The sequence below is a fragment of the Centropristis striata genome, chromosome 2 (assembly GCF_030273125.1).
Source record: "Centropristis striata isolate RG_2023a ecotype Rhode Island chromosome 2, C.striata_1.0, whole genome shotgun sequence".
Classification (NCBI taxonomy): Eukaryota; Metazoa; Chordata; class Actinopteri; order Perciformes; family Serranidae; genus Centropristis; species Centropristis striata.
This window is the reverse complement of record NC_081518.1, coordinates 2,495,947-2,512,613: the sequence shown is the minus strand read 5'-3', so window position 1 is coordinate 2,512,613 and position 16,667 is coordinate 2,495,947. Positions and strand designations below refer to the sequence as shown.

General features: G+C 33.6%; 1 protein-coding gene across 5 annotated transcripts in view; it reads right to left on the bottom strand.

Annotated features, from left to right (window-relative positions):
• Positions 1-4,425: 4,425 nt before the first annotated feature.
• znf821 (zinc finger protein 821) overlaps positions 4,426-16,667 on the bottom strand; it is a 42,610-nt gene continuing 30,368 nt past the window's right edge. For all 5 annotated transcript variants that reach the window (XM_059359178.1, XM_059359171.1, XM_059359186.1 and 2 more), the window contains exons 4-6: positions 13,476-13,574; positions 9,382-9,548; positions 4,426-5,795 (exon numbers count right to left, since the gene is read on the bottom strand). In XM_059359178.1, the coding sequence (XP_059215161.1) occupies positions 4,859-5,795; positions 9,382-9,548; positions 13,476-13,574 (1,203 nt within the window). In that variant the 3' untranslated portion in view covers positions 4,426-4,858. The remainder of the gene's footprint in view (positions 5,796-9,381; positions 9,549-13,475; positions 13,575-16,667) is intronic.

The following is a 16,667-nucleotide window of genomic DNA, read 5'->3' as shown; positions in this document are numbered from 1 at the left end:
TCTAACACTTCTAAATCTTGCAGCTTTAATTTATCTTGTTTTAAGAGTTAATTTCTTATCTTAAGCGTTAAAAATGCTTATTTTTTTGATTTAACAATCTTAATTTAAGAAATCTTGTCAAGGTAAATTATCTGTCCATGCAGCAAGATCATTTCCCTCAGATTTACTGTTTTTATTTTGTTTTTAGACACACCTTTTTTTTTATTTGCAGTGAGTTTATAATAAGTCGTATGAATCAATGAATATCTTTCATTAATTCTGCAGACAGAGGATATAAATTAACCAGTTTAAGTGGTACAGGTCACATAGAATCGAAGGTACTGCATCTTTACAAAGCATGTGAATGCTACACAAAATTGCATGCAGAGGATGCATCATCTGTGTAAGATCCTCTAAATAAAAACAACAACAACAACAACAACGACAACACGTGTTCATGTTGCAGTCGACTCATCGAGATTAGAAACTTAACGTGGGCAGAATTCAAGTAAAGTATCGATCAGGAACTGGTTCGTTGTGACCACTCAGTGGAACATTTAGCACAATATTCCTTAATGTGATGAGCCCAAAATATATAAGAGGTAACTAATGTATCGTACAGTACAAGAACAGCAGCACAGACTGAAAGATTTATGAGCCAAAAAAATAAAATAAAAAAAGGGAATAGCTTTGTAACAGAAAGTGGTACAACTTTATATTAACGTACACATATTCAACATGAATTAGTTGCTTATTAGCATGCAAATAAGTAACATATTGTCTCTTAATTAGTCATTATTAAGTAGTTATTAATGCCTTATTCTGCATGGCCAGATTCAGTTAGCTTAGAGATAATGAAAACACAAAACTCAGTGTCTCAGAAAATTAGAATATTACATAAGATCAATTTTTAAAAAAGGATATTTTAAACACAAATGTCAGGCTTCTGACAGAAGGAGTTTGAGGGGTTTTTTTCTCGTAAATTTGTATTTTTCTCATGAATTTTTAGATTTTTTTTTATCATAAATTTGCATTTTTTGTCTTAAATTTCTGAGTTTTTTCTCTTTAATTTGTGATTTCTTTTCACACATAATTTGTAATTTATTTCTCATAAATTTGTCATTTTTTCCCTATACATTTGTCTTTTTCTCATAAATTTTAGAATTTTTTTTCATAATTTTGTATTTTTTTTCTCTTTAATCTGTCTTTTTTTTCTTGTAAATTTGAATTTTTTGATTGTAAATTTTAGATTTTTTTCTTGTAAGTTTGTTAGTTTTTTCTAGTAATTTTGTGTTTAAAATATCCTTTTTAAAAAAATTGATCTTATGTAATATTCTAATTTTCATTAATTAGTTGCTTATTAACATGCAAATAAGTAACATATTGTCTCTTAATGAGTCATTATTAAGTAGTTATTAATGCCTTATTCTGCATGGCCTTATTATACAACCAGTAAGACATTAACTAAGAGTTTTCCCTCAATAACCTCAGAATTATTGATTATTAGTAGTAAGTAAGGAAGTTGTTGTACATGAGTTATGATCTTAATATGCATTGCTTCGTATGGACCAAAGTTATAATAGTTTTGGATTTTTCATTAGTTTTAGTTTTAATTTCGTTGTAAATTTTTGTTTTCAAATTCAGTTAGTTTTAATGAGTTTTTAGAGTGAGTTTGCTAGTTTTAATTTGTTTTTATTTCCATGCAGGCCATGCAGAATAAGGCATTAATAACTACTTAATAATGACTCATTAAGAGCCAATATGTTACTAATTTGCATGCTAATAAACAACTATTTAATGTTGAATATGTGTACCTTAATATAAAGTTTTACCCAGAAAGTTAAAAAAAATAAAAATAAAATAAATGACATTGGCAAAATATTGGGAGTGTAACGGTGTAAGGAAAGAAAACAGGTTCAAATATTGGCAAAGAGAATGTAAAGAGGCAAAAAAGCATTAAGTTGAACAATTTAGGAGGCGGGAGGAATGTTGCTCAACACCGGGCAACTTCAATAGGACAGAAAACTGTTGATGTGTTAAAGCAACTACAAGCAACTTTTAACTGGCTATGAAACAATCTCAGTAATACTGATGCCTCTAAATGACCTACAGAAGTGAGAATATTTGGTTATTTCTATATAATTATTAGAGCCAGGCAGATATTATCAGTGTACATTTGCATCTCAATAAATTAGAATATCATAGAAAAGTTTATTTATGCAATAGATTTATTTAATTTCTTCTAGTTATAATGATTATGGCTGACATATAATGAAGACCTAAAATTCAGTGTCTCAATTTTTTTTTGGGAATATTACAAAAGACCAATTTTAAAAAGTATGTTTAATATGTAAATGTTGGCCTCTGAAAAGTATGTCCATCTATATGACTCAATACTTGGTTAGAAATAGACTTTTCATTATATTCTAATGTATTGAGATGCTCCTGTATATTTAGAATATATAAAACAATCTGAGTGGGTCCATTCTGCATAACGAGTACTTTTGATACTTTAGGTACATTTTGATGCTGATACTTTTGTACTTCAGTAAGTTTTGAATGCAGGACTTTTACTTGTAGTGGAGTAATTCTGCCGTGTGGTATTAGTACTTTTACTGCAGTAAAGGATCTGAATACTTCTTCCACCCCTGAAATACATTAACATGGTGTGTGCACTGCAAAAAAGGTGTGTCTAAAAACAAGATCTAATCTAGAAATAAGCATGTTGAACGCTTAAAATAAGAAATTAACTCTTAAAACAAAATACATTTATATTCTATATCTTTGCAATAAATTATTTTCATCATTCAGTATTCCAGGTTTTCCTCAATCAGTTTGTTTTTGTCACATACATCCTAATTTTATGTTTTCCTTTATTCATTTTTTTAAAAAATCCCTTTTTGTGTCACTACGCTTCTAAAGCACAACATGGGTCAAAAATGACCCGTATCCATTTTTTTTAGCTAAGTAGCTTGCTAAGCTAACTACTTAGCTAACTTCTTGGCTAAGTAGCTTGGTAAGCTCACTACTTAGCTAACTTCTTGGCTAAATAGTTAGGTAAGTAGCTTGCTAAGCTAATTACTTAGCTAACTTCTTGGCTAAATAGTTAGGTAAGTAGCTTGCTAAGCTAATTACTTAGCTAACTTCTTGGCTAAGTATGTTGTGCATAAAAGGGTTAAGAGTTAATTTCTTATTTTAAGTGTTCAACATGCTTATTTCTAGATTTAATAATCTTAATTTAAGAAATCTTGTCAAGGTAAATTATCTGTCCATGCAACAAGATCATTTCCCTCAGATTTACTGTTTTTATCTTGTTTTTAGACCTTTTTTGCAGTGTGTGTGAATGTGTGTGTCCTATTAAAGTGCCCGAGTGATAAATGCAAACACAGTTTGTGTGAAACAGCCCGTCAGCGTCCTGTGCAGAGCGTACAGTAACATGAAGAGCTTTGGAAGCGTGGGTCGGAGCGCAGTAAGCCACGAGACAGAGGGGCGCGGCCACGGCGCCAGCTGAGGTAGTAGAGTTTGAAGATGAGCGTCCCAGGGACCCGCGGAGGCAGCTTGAAGACAGAGGTGTAGCTACCAGGTCAACCGAGTCACTGGGCTGGCGGAGTGGACCAGAAGGGGGCGGGGCTTAGCTACAAAGTCCCCACTCCTGTCACTGAAGGTCCATGTGCAAAAAGAGTTTTCTTTTCCTCAAAGGAAGTCCAGGAACATCTCAAAACATCAGAATATCGTGGAAAAGATCAATATTTTTTGTCAGTTATTCCAGAAAATGAAACTTGTATATTATATAGATTCATTACACATAGAGTGAAATATTTCTGCCTGTTTTTCTTGTAATTTTGATGATTCTGGCTTAGAGAGAATGAAAAAAACACAAAACTCAGTGTCTCAGAAAATTAGAATATTACATAAGATCAATTAAAAAAAAAGGATATTTTAAACACAAATGTCAGGATTCTGACAGAAGAAGCTTGAGGGTTTTTTCCTCTCGTAAATGTGTATTTTTCTCATTAATTTTTAGATTTTTTTTATCATAAATTTGTATTTTTTGTCTTAAATTTCTGAGTTTTTCTCTTAAATTTGTGATTTCTTTTCTCACATAATTTGTAATTTATTTCTCATAAATTTGTAATTTTTTACCTATAAATTTGTCTTTTTCTCATAAATTTTAGATTTTTTTTCATAATTTTGTATTTTTTTCTCTTAAATTTGTCTTTTTTTTCCTTGTAAATTAGATTTTTTTTATTGTAAATTTTAGATTTTTTTCTTTGTTAGTTTTTTCTAGTAATTTTGTGTTTAAAATATCCTTTTTAAAAAACTGATCTTATGTAATATTCTAATTTTCTGAGACACTGAGTTTTGTGTTTTCATTATCTCTAAGCCAGAATCATCAAAATGACAAGAAAAACAGGCTTGAAATATTCCACTCTATGTGTAATTAATCTATATGAGATATGAGTTTCACTTTCTGAAATTACTGACAAAAACTCTTTCATGATATTCTAATATTTTAAAGATGTCCCTGTGTAACTGCTCCTACTAGAATGAACTGTGTTAATCTGCTCGCCACCGACAGAAACGTCTCTTTACAACATGCTTTTACGTCGTCATCCGTACGATATGAAACATTCTCTGGAACCCCGTCGAGGGTTTCTAGACTGTAATAAATTAGAAATTGAAGTAGTTCTTGCTGTATTTAACAAAGCAGTTTGTCTGTGAAGCTGTTGGACACAGAACAAGCTGGAGGTGAACCAGCTGGGACCAGTTCTCAGAGGTTAATGGTGCCCCTCTAGTAATGGTGCCCCTCTAGTAATGGTGCCCCTCTAGTAATGGTGCCCCTCTAGTAATGGTGCCCCTCTAGCGGTCCCGGGGCCCCTCAGGGCAGCTTCATGAAGAGCCCGTTGTCGATAGAAGGGACCGGCATGGGGCAGGGGAACTGGAAGAGGCTCATGTCGGCGGTGAGGGCGGCCATGGCGGCCGGGTCGTGCTCGATCTGAGTCCTCAGAGCCGGGTCGATCTTCTCCAGCCGCCGTTTGATCCTCTTGGCCTCGCGCTCCCGGATCAGCCGGGCCTGCCGCTTCTCCGGCGTCTCGTTGGCCCTCTTCATCCTCATGGCCTCGCGGTCCCTCTGCAGCCGCCGGGCCCTCTGCTCCTCCGACTCCTGCATCCTCTGCATGCGTTTGGCCTCGCGGTCCCTCAGCCTCCTCAGCTCGCGCTCGTCCTCCGTCTCGCACGCCCGCTTGTTCTTCTTGGCCGTGCGCTCGCGCTCCAGCCGCTGCATGCGCGCCTCCAGGGGCTCGTTCTTCCGTCGGAGGGCCCATTTCCTCATGGGGGACTGGGCCTCCACCAGCTGCTGGTACGCCACGCAGCTGTTGCACACCAGCAGCACGCCGGCGGGGTAGACGGGCATGGGGCTCAGGATGTCGGGGATGGGGGGGAAGCCCGAGGGGGACGAGTGCAGAGAGTCGGGGATGGAGGCCAGTGAGGGGCCCTCGGAGAGGAGGCTGTCGGGCAGCGAGGGGAAGGAGGCGCCCTGGTCGGAGCCCCCGCAGGGCCCCGTGCTGTGACACGGCCGGGGGTCCTGGCACTGGCTGGGGAGGTGGGCCGGCCCCTGGCAGGTACGGTGGGCGTGGCATAAGGAGGGGTTAGGGTCCGGGGCCTGGCAGGGGGGAGGCCCCTGGCAGGAGCTGGGGCTGGGGCCCGGCCCGTGGCCCGGGCTGGTCATGGGGCTGCTGGACAGGGACATGGAGCAGGAGTCCCGTCCAGAGTGGACGTCCAGCCTGGAGGTGTCCAGGACGTCTTTCAGCTTCTCCCTGAGAGGAGACACACAGAAATCACTGCTCAGAGTCATAAATAAATAATAATAATATAATACATCCTCTTATTAATATCTTATGATACCTATAATAATAATAATAATAATAATAATAATACATCAGAAGACAGAAATAAATCACTGTTCAGAGTCATACACAACTCTTATTAATATCTGGAGGTTACCTATAATAATAATAATAATAATAATAGTAATAAAAATAATAATAGTAATAACAATAATAATAATAATAATAATAGTAATAATAATAATTAATCAGAAGACAGAAATAAATCACTGTTCAGAGTCATACATAACTCTTATTAATATATTATGCTACCTATAATAATAATAATAATAATAATAATAATAATACTAGTAATAATAATAATAATAATAATACATCAGAAGAATTTGAAAAGATTTGGAAAAGACTCCTCGAAAACTATTTACAAGACTACAACTAGGTGAGAGAGTGGAGGAGGAGGAGGAGGAGGAGTAGAGAGAGAGGAGAGAGGATGAGGAGGAAAGAGGAGGAGGAGAGAGGTTTGGAAAAGATTCCTGTAAAACTATGGTTAAGGTAGTAATCTGCTCTGTTTCCTATCAGTCTGTTCCTAGTCTTGGTTTCCACAGGAAAAAGGAACATCACAATAATGCCTCAATAAAAATATAGTGATGTCATATATTTACGGCCACGCAGGATTTTGGGGGCGCTGTTTCCTCATAAAGAGAACAGTAAGGAGGCCCAGTTAAAATGTATCAATAAATGTAGGCCTATACATAAATAGCTAAGTAATAAATAATTGATAATTAATGTATAATTAACTAAATGAAAGTTGATAGAGCTGATAAATATAATTATTCAATTAAACACATTATAATTAAATAGGACATAAATGTTTATCATGAATTAATTTCTAAATGTTCCTTTCCTTTATTCTTCTTTATATCTATTTTTACTGTAAAATAGTCAACTTTTCATGTGATAAAAACAGAAACCCTTTTTCAGCTTTGTGAGGGGCATTTTGTGCCGTCTTCTTCTCTTCTTTTTGTTGTTGTTTTTTTCAACACAAACCACTGAACACACACTAGAGCAGCTGGAGCAAAAAGCTGCTTCTCCTCCATTTAGTCCGTTTTTACTAAGAGCATGATGGAAAAAAATGCTAAAAGAATCTAGTTGTAGTCTTGTAAATAGTTTCCTGCTAGATTGACAGTCTGTCTAAAACCTCAGTGTGAGACTAGAAACTCTAAACTCTTGTCTTTAGATGTGACACGATAGTTTTCTAGAGTCTTTTTCAAATCTTTTCAAACTCTTCTGATGTATAGGAAGCATTAGATGCCACTATGGAACACGTGAACTGAGTTATTACCTCCTCATGGTGTTTAATTTCTTCACCTAACTAACTATAATGGCTCATAATTATCTCCTCTCTGCTTTTACATGATGCCTTCTCACTCCGTTTCTCTCTCTACGATGAGTCCTGACCTTGCCAGTGCTGTTTAAATCTGAATCGTAATGGTAGTTGCTTAGCAACATGCACATTTATTTCCATTAAATCTGTCATTGCAATACTAATTTTATTCATCCCTCATGTTCTGCACCCGGCCTTATCTCTCGCTGCTCCATTGTGTTGCACCGTGCTGTAATAAAGACACATTTTCATATTCAAAACGAACAGTAATACCTTTTCACTGACTGGTCTAGTTTGCTGGATGCACAAAGAGAAAACCAGTCAACCTGATTATGGTTTTGGAAGCAGTGTGACCTGCATTTTGTTTATTTAATTCACTATTTTAAATTGTTCCTCCTGCTGTCTTTGTCGTGTGCTGATCTGTTGTCGGTTACTGAAGCCTCAGAACTCGTTTTTAATGTTTAAAGATCAAAAATAAAACAGCAAAACAGTAGAAGGTAAACACTGTGTTTCTATTATTTATGATGATTTATTATTTATTTGTCCTATCTAGTTGAAAACTGTGGAAGCAGCAAAGCAACTTCCCTTTTTTTTTTACACATGTAAACTGTTTAATAATTGATTATTGTTATCATTTGAAGTACAGCAGATAAACTTTGGGTCTATACTAAACATGGAGAGGCAGCGTTCAGTTTTTATGCTCCACAGATCTGGAACAAACTCCCAGAAAATAGATAGATAAATAGATTTGCTGCAACTTTCAACTCTGTTAAATCAAGACTGAAGTCTTTTCTGTTTGTCTTTCAATTTTATTTTATTTCATATTTGAATATACTTTTTTTATATTTTTTACATTGCTGATCTTCTGACTCCTCTCGTTTAGCGGTTTGAGTAGAGAATTTGATATTTAAAAAAATATATTTGATCAGCTAGCTTTCAATTTTAAAATTTTATATTTGAATGTACTTCTATGTATTTTTTCCTAAATATTTTATCTGCTTGTTTTTAGTCTTACATTTTTATATTTGAACGTCATTTTATATATGTCTCTTTTAATGTTTTGTGTATAGCACTTTGATTTTCCCTGTTGTTGAAAGGTGCTATACAAATAAACCTGCCTTGCCTATAATAATGCATCTATACATACATATATCCTAATAATTAGTATATATGTTTGGGTAAGATTGTTTACATCCGACCACATTAGGCCTATATTTCTGTATTTTTTCCTATATCATATATGTCGTATACCACTTATACTATTCTGTGTATATCTCTGCTTATATTTAAATATATTTCTTCATTGACGTTCGTACTACGACAACATGCAACAACTTATTTAACACGCTAAAATATATTTTCTCCAATGTGCAATATCTCTAAAATGCAATGTACTTTCAGGAAAACAAACACAAAAAATATATATTAATAATAAATGCCAAATAGCACAAATGTACGTATATGTCTTATTTTAAATATATATATATATATATATATATATATATATATAAAAATATAAATATCTATATATATATATATTTAAAAAAAAATATATATATATATACGTATATATATAAAAAAAAATATATATATATAATAAAAATAAGAACATGGGGTGTTTTCATTTTGGAAAGGGGAAAGAAATGTTTTATATATATCTCTATATATATATCTATATATATATGTATATATATATATATATATATATGTATATATATATATATATATATATATATATATATATATGTATATATATATATATATATATATATATATATATATATATATATATATATATATATATATATATATATATATATAATTTTTTTTTTTCTTTCCCCTTTCCAAAATGAAAACACCCCATGTTCTTATTTTTGTTCATATTATACTGTAAAAAATAGAGAATTGAAAAAATAATAATAAACTGAATACTTATTAGACCATACAAACCAATTAATCACCACGGCAACACTGTTGGGTCCAAACTAATAATAATAATATAATATATATAATATAATATATATATACAATAAACCTGCCTTGCCTTGCCTTGCCTATAATAATGCATCTGCATCTAAATTATGTGTATACTAATTCCTTTTCCTAAAAGATGAAAGCAGCGTGCATTACCGAGAGAAGAGACAGAGCAGAGAGAGAAGAGAAGAATCCAACCTGTTAAAGTTGTTGGTGTCTGTGAAGCGTGCTCCACAGACAGCGCAGTTGGAGAGGCGGTCCTCAGAGTGGATGAGAAGATGCCGTCCCAGCGAGCCAGGCGAACTCAGGGCTCGCCCACACACTGGGCACACATAGCTCTTGCTATTGCTCATCATAGTCGTGTGCTGGGAAAAAAAACAAGATAAGAAGAAGAAGCTGGGTAAAAAAAAGGCTCATCTTAAACACACCACCAACATTACAGAAAGATATTTGAATGAAATCATGATTTACAACATGTTTAAAAACTGGAGATCATCAATTATTCATAATAATCAAATATTGCAAAGGATGTTTTTGGTTTTAGTATCAAATCTATTTTAATGACAGCTAAGAATAGTAATTATGATTGATAGTGTGGGCAGCAATGTGCTGATATGAGCATGTAGAGTCAGTTTTTTAAATCAGAAATTTCTCCTTTGTATTGAGTAGGGCTGATATATTTAGGCTGAATATATACGATAAATATCCTGATATTTTTATCTCAAAGTGAGAGCAAATGTTCAGTCAAAGCCAAATATGACATGTCACAAGTAGTTTTAATTGAAACCGTTTATTTAAGTGAACATAAATACTGTATAACAACAGGAGAACCTTTTATTTTATTTATTTATTTTTTTTAAATCAAAGCTCCTAAAAGTGAATAAAGTTGATAAAACTAATGTGGTCGGATGGAAACAGATGTAAACAATCATATCCAAACATATATCCTAATGATTAGTATATATGTTTGCGTATGATCCACATTAGGACTATTTTTCTGTATTTTTTCCTATATCATATATGTCATGTACCACTTATACTATTCTATGTATATCTCATGCATATATTTAAATATATTTGTTCATTGATGTTCGTACTACTGCTCCAACATGCAACAACTTATTTAACCTATTTAACATGCTAAAATACTGTATATTTTCTCCAATGTGCAATATCTGTAAAATGCAATGTACTTTCAGGAAAACAAACACAAAAAATGTATATTAATAAATGTCAAATAGCAGAAATGTATGTATAGAATGTGTATAGAATGTCTGTATACGTCTTATTTTTTATATTTTTACTCTGTCTTTTTGTCTAAATTGAATACTAATTAGACAATACAAACCAATTTTTAAATGTTAAAAAACTGAAATAACTTAATTAAGTTGACCAAGTTTTGAAAATAAAGTCTACAGATAAAAATGACATGACAGCACATTTCACACATTAGAAATAATTCGAGCAACATTCAACACTCAAAGATTGCCAAGAACTGTCCTTATGCAGTTAATTAATTAATAACAGCAACACCAATTAATTCCCACGGCAACACTGTTGGTTTCCAAGCCGGTTTAGGAGGCAGCCAGACGCTTGTAATTATTGCTCAACATTACAGAGACAGAATGCAAACTCACCTTTCAGCAACTTTGAGTGCAAGAACCACAAACTGCCTGACATTTGCAAAAAAAACATGTACAGAGTTGTTAATTTAGAATCTGCAAATGCTGAAGTAAGGGCATTGCCAACTGTAGACACACTCAGAATGAGAGAGAAAAGTGTGGATTACTCTAAAGTGGAAGATAAAGATGAACCTGCAACTGCAGCGTTTTTGACAGTAAACATTTACCATCAGCGAATATAATATATAACTAAAACATTTCTAAAGAAATTTTGAGTGTGCTTGACTCTGACCCATGACGCTCACCCATATATTATTAGATTACAATTTAACCTGTGTTCAAATTGGAAATGAGGAGGAAGTCATGTAAGATAATAAACGTGTGTTGGTGTGTGTCTGCCTGTCTGAAAGAAGTGAAGAAACTCGTCAGTTAGTGTCTAAAACTCATCAGTTGGTGTCTAAAACTCGTCAGTTAGTGTCTAAAACTCGTCAGTTAGTGTCTAAAACTCGTCAGTTAGTGTCTAAAACTCATCAGTTAGTGTCTAAAACTGATCAGTTAGTGTCTAAAACTCATCAGTTAGTGTCTAAAACTCGTCAGTTAGTGTCTAAAACTCGTCAGTTAGTGTCTAAAACTAGTCAGTTAGTGTCTAAAACTCGTCAGTTAGTGTCTAAAACTCGTCAGTTAGTGTCTAAAACTCGTCAGTCAGTTAGTGTCTAAAACTCATCAGTTAGTGTCTAAAACTAGTCAGTTCGTGTCTAAAACTCATCAGTTAGTGTTTAAAACTCGTCAGTGTCTAAAACTCGTCAGTGTCTAAAACTCGTCAGTTTGTGTCTAAAACTTGTCAGTTGGTGTCTAAAACTCGTCAGTTAGTGTCTAAAACTCGTCAGTTAGTGTCTAAAACTCGTCAGTTTGTGTCTGAAAACTCGTCAGTTAGTGTCTAAAACTCGTCAGTTAGTGTCTAAAACTCGTCAGTTAGTGTCTAAAACTAGTCAGTTAGTGTCTAAAACTCGTCAGTTAGTGTCTAAAACTCGTCAGTTTGTGTCTAAAACTCGTCAGTCAGTGTCTAAAACTCGTCAGTTTGTGTCTAAAACTCGTCAGTTTGTCTAAAACTCGTCAGTTAGTGTCTAAAACTCGTCAGTTAGTGTCTAAAACTCATCAGTTGGTGTCTAAAACTCGTCAGTTAGTGTCTAAAACTCGTCAGTTAGTGTCTAAAACTCGTCAGTCAGTTAGTGTCTAAAACTCATCAGTTAGTGTCTAAAACTAGTCAGTTCGTGTCTAAAACTCATCAGTTAGTGTTTAAAACTCGTCAGTGTCTAAAACTCGTCAGTGTCTAAAACTCGTCAGTTTGTGTCTAAAACTTGTCAGTTGGTGTCTAAAACTCGTCAGTTAGTGTCTAAAACTCGTCAGTTAGTGTCTAAAACTCGTCAGTTTGTGTCTGAAAACTTGTCAGTTAGTGTCTAAAACTCGTCAGTTAGTGTCTAAAACTCGTCAGTTAGTGTCTAAAACTAGTCAGTTAGTGTCTAAAACTCGTCAGTTAGTGTCTAAAACTCGTCAGTTTGTGTCTAAAACTCGTCAGTTTGTGTCTAAAACTCGTCAGTCAGTGTCTAAAACTCGTCAGTTTGTGTCTAAAACTCGTCAGTTTGTCTAAAACTCGTCAGTTAGTGTCTAAAACTCGTCAGTTAGTGTCTAAAACTCGTCAGTTAGTGTCTAAAACTCATCAGTTGGTGTCTAAAACTCGTCAGTTAGTGTCTAAAACTCGTCAGTTAGTGTCTAAAACTCGTCAGTTAGTGTCTAAAACTCATCAGTTAGTGTCTAAAACTCATCAGTTAGTGTCTAAAACTCGTCAGTTAGTGTCTAAAACTCATCAGTTGGTGTCTAAAACTCGTCAGTTAGTGTCTAAAACTCGTCAGTTAGTGTCTAAAACTCGTCAGTTAGTGTCTAAAACTCGTCAGTTAGTGTCTAAAACTCATCAGTTGGTGTCTAAAACTCGTCAGTTAGTGTCTAAAACTCGTCAGTTGGTGTCTAAAACTCATCAGTTATTATTTTCCTACGTTTCTATGTATAAATTATTTCTGTATAGAGGTATCTGCGGCCTCGAGCGCAGTTTCCAAATGTATTTTTTGACACATTTTCTCTCCCTCTGCACTCTAGCGATGACGTCATCCACTCTAGCCTCTCCATAGGGTAACATTGGGGGGATTTTTTGGCGTGTTTTTGCCGAATAATTTAAAAACCGTTCGTAGTCGAAACTCTTAGAAAAGTCATAGCACACTTGTCATGGCCGAGCCGGTTAATTTGATACATTTTTAGTGTATGTTTGACCAAAACTCTGGAAGGAGTAGTCGATTAAGGGGGGATTAAGTAGTAGTAAGTAAGGATTAAGCCCGGTGAATAGTATATAGTGTGATCTTACAAGCACTCTCCATAATCTTCTAGTTATCTGGTGCTGTCATGTAACTGGTCTGCAGTCACATGACAGTAGGCACTAGATCATACAAGTCAACACCTTTCCCTTTAACTCTGAAGCTCTAACGCTGAAAGCTACTTAGGGACTTTAAAGGTGACGACCTGCCTCGAGCTTATTAGAAACGAACTGCTTTAAAGGATCCGCGGCCGGTTTCGTTTTCAGGGTTCTGTGAGGGATTAGGACTAGCAAGACCATGTTCTCACCTGGTAGACATGGGAGATGAGCTTCTCAGGGCTGCTGAAATCCAGCGTGCAGAGAGGACAAACAAAGTTGTTGCCGTGGTCGGCTCCTTCCTCGCTCTCCTGAGGAAAACAAAACACCATTAAAACACACGCCAGGAGAACACACACACACACACACACACACACACACACACACCTATACTGCCCCACAGAGTCTAACTGCAGTAACTAGCAAAGGGTGAAACTGAGAAAAACTGCTTTAAAGTTTTTTTAAAGTTTTTTTCCTAGCCAGCCAAATGTGTTATAGGTAGGTCAGTGATATGACACTTATTTCTACATGTATTGATGATGTCATTTTTATGTTAAAAAATCATGACGATTTATTTGACCTTTGAACCCAAAAATTGAGTTACTGTACTCTGGTAATGCAATAAAACAGAGTGCAGTATATTCTTATTCTTTCAGCTTTTATATTTTGTTTTCAGTGAATAAACATTTTCAAATGTTTGTTATAAATGTATTTAAAAGTGTTCAACAACTCTATTCAAAGATTTGTGTATTTTAGACTTAATTTTATAAAGTAATCTATCTAATCTATCTACCTTTTTTTACTTAATCACTATCTAGATAATAATTTCCCTATCAATTAAACTTATAATTTCTAATATTTATTTTTTTATTTTTTTTAATGTTAAATCTCCTGAAAAGTAACTAAAGCTGGCAGTTAAATGTAGTAGGGTAAAAAAAATATTTTATTATTTTTCTCAAAATGTAGTGAAGTAGAAGTATAAAATTACATGAAATAGAAAGTACACTTGAGTAAATGTACTTAGTTACATCCCACTACTGCACATTTTATTTAAAAAATCATTAGTTTTCAATAGTTTGAGATTTAAAAAAAAAATGTCATGGAAAGCACACAGCTAGACACTGTATTTATTATTATTATTATTATTATTATTTGTTGATCACTATATATTCCAAATATATTATTGGTTTATAATTATTGATGCATTTTTTGTAAGCAGCACTTTAATTTAGTAAAGGTAGGGCTCTTTTTTTTCTTGCTGGCAGCTAAATGTAGTGGGGTAAAAAATTATTGTATTATTTTTCTCAAAATGTAGTGAAGTAGAAGTATAAAATTACATAAAGTAGAAAGTACACTTGAGTAATTGTACTTAGTTACATCCCACTACTGCACATTTTATTTAAAAAATCATTAGTTTTCAATAGTTTGAGATTCAAATTTTTTTTTTCATGGAAAGCACAAAGCTAGACACTGTATTTATTATTATTATTATTATTATTATTATTTGTTGAGCACTATATATTCCAAATATATTATTGGATTATTATTATTGATGCATTTTTGTAAGCAGCACTTTAATTTAGTAAAGGTAGGTCTCTTTTTTTTTTTTTTGCCGGCAGCTAAATGTAGTAGGGTAAAAAATATTTGTATTATTTTTCTCAAAATGTAGTGAAGTAGAAGTATAAAATTACATAAAACAGAAAGTACACTTGAGTAAATGTACTTAGTTACATCCCACTACTGCACATTTTATTTAAAAAAATAATTAGTTTTCAATAGTTGTAGAGATTTTTATAAAAGATTTTAATGGAAAGCGCAAAGCTAGAAACTGTATTTATTATTATTATTATTATTATTATTATTATTAGTTGAGCACTATATATTCCAAATATATTATTGGATTATTATTATTAATGCATTTTTGTAAGCAGCACTTTAATTTAGTAGAGGAAGGGCTCTTTTTTTTTTTTTTTGCTGGCAGCTAAATGTAGTAGGGTAAAAATTGTGATATTTTTCTCAAAATGTAGTGAAGTAGAAGTATAAAATTACATAAAATAGAAAGTACACTTAGTTACATCCCACTACTGCACATTTTATAAAAAAAATCATTAGTTTTCAACAGTTGTAGAGATTTTTTTTAAAGATTTCATGGAAAGCACAAAGCTAGACACTGTATATATTATTATTATAATTATAATTATTATAATAATAATAATAATTATTATTATTATTATTATTATTTGTTGAGCACTATATATTCCAAATATATTATCGGATTATTATTATTGATGCATTTTTGTAAGCAGCACTTTAATTTAGTAAAGATAGGGCTTTTTTTTAAATTTTATTTATTTTTTCATGGAAAGCACAAAGCTAGACACTGTATTTATTATATTATTATTTTTGCAGGTCCTTTGAGGTGTCGCTGCTCACTTCACGTTTCCAGCTGAAGCGTTTCTGGTTTCTGGTGATGTGTCGAGAGTGTGAATGAGTAAAATTCTCAGCCGAGCAGAGTGACTCAGTTAGTGACACGACGCTGTGTGCTGACACAGATGTGACTCACACACCAGCTGAAACACAGAACGGTTTCTAACAGAAGGTCCTGGCAGAAACATATTGGCTGGTAGCAGCGCTGCTCTCTTCCACCGTTAGACTGGAGAGATTTTATTTAACTGTGTAGGAGGACGTTTAGATTATTCCACATCCTCAGAGAGGTTTGCTGCTAAACAAAATGCCTCTTACTTACTAATTATATTCATTTGACATACAATTCAAGGAAGTAAACTCTTTAAAATGGCTGTTTAACAAGTTTTACAAATAATTTTCTTTCTTTTTTTCTTGTTCTCCCTTCACTTTATTAACAACCTTTTAATAACTTCTGATAAAAGTTTGACAGGAAGGAGTACACTGCAAAAAAGGTGTGACTCAAAACCAGATAAAACAGTAAATCTGAGGGAAATGATCTTGCTGCATGGACAGATAATTTACCTTGACAAGATTTATTAAATTAAGATTATTAAATCTAGAAATAAACATGTTGAACACTTAAAATAAGAAATTCGGGCCAGTTCATCACTGCTTGCAGCATTAATTTATCTTGTTTTAAGAGTTTATTTCTTATTTTACATTTTTACATATTTTTTTGGTCAATTTGTGTCTATTTCGATAATTTTGTGTTCTTTTTTGGACATTTTTTCATCTATTTTTGGTAATTTTGCGTCTTTTTTGGTCATTTTTACATCTATTTTTGGTCAATTTGTGTCTATTTTGATAATTTTGTGTTCTTTTTTGGTCATTTTTACATCTATTTTTTGTCATTTTGCATCTTTTTTAGTCATTTTATATCTATTTTTGGTCATTTTGTGTTCTTTTTTGGTCATTTTTACATCTATGTTTTCTTAAAA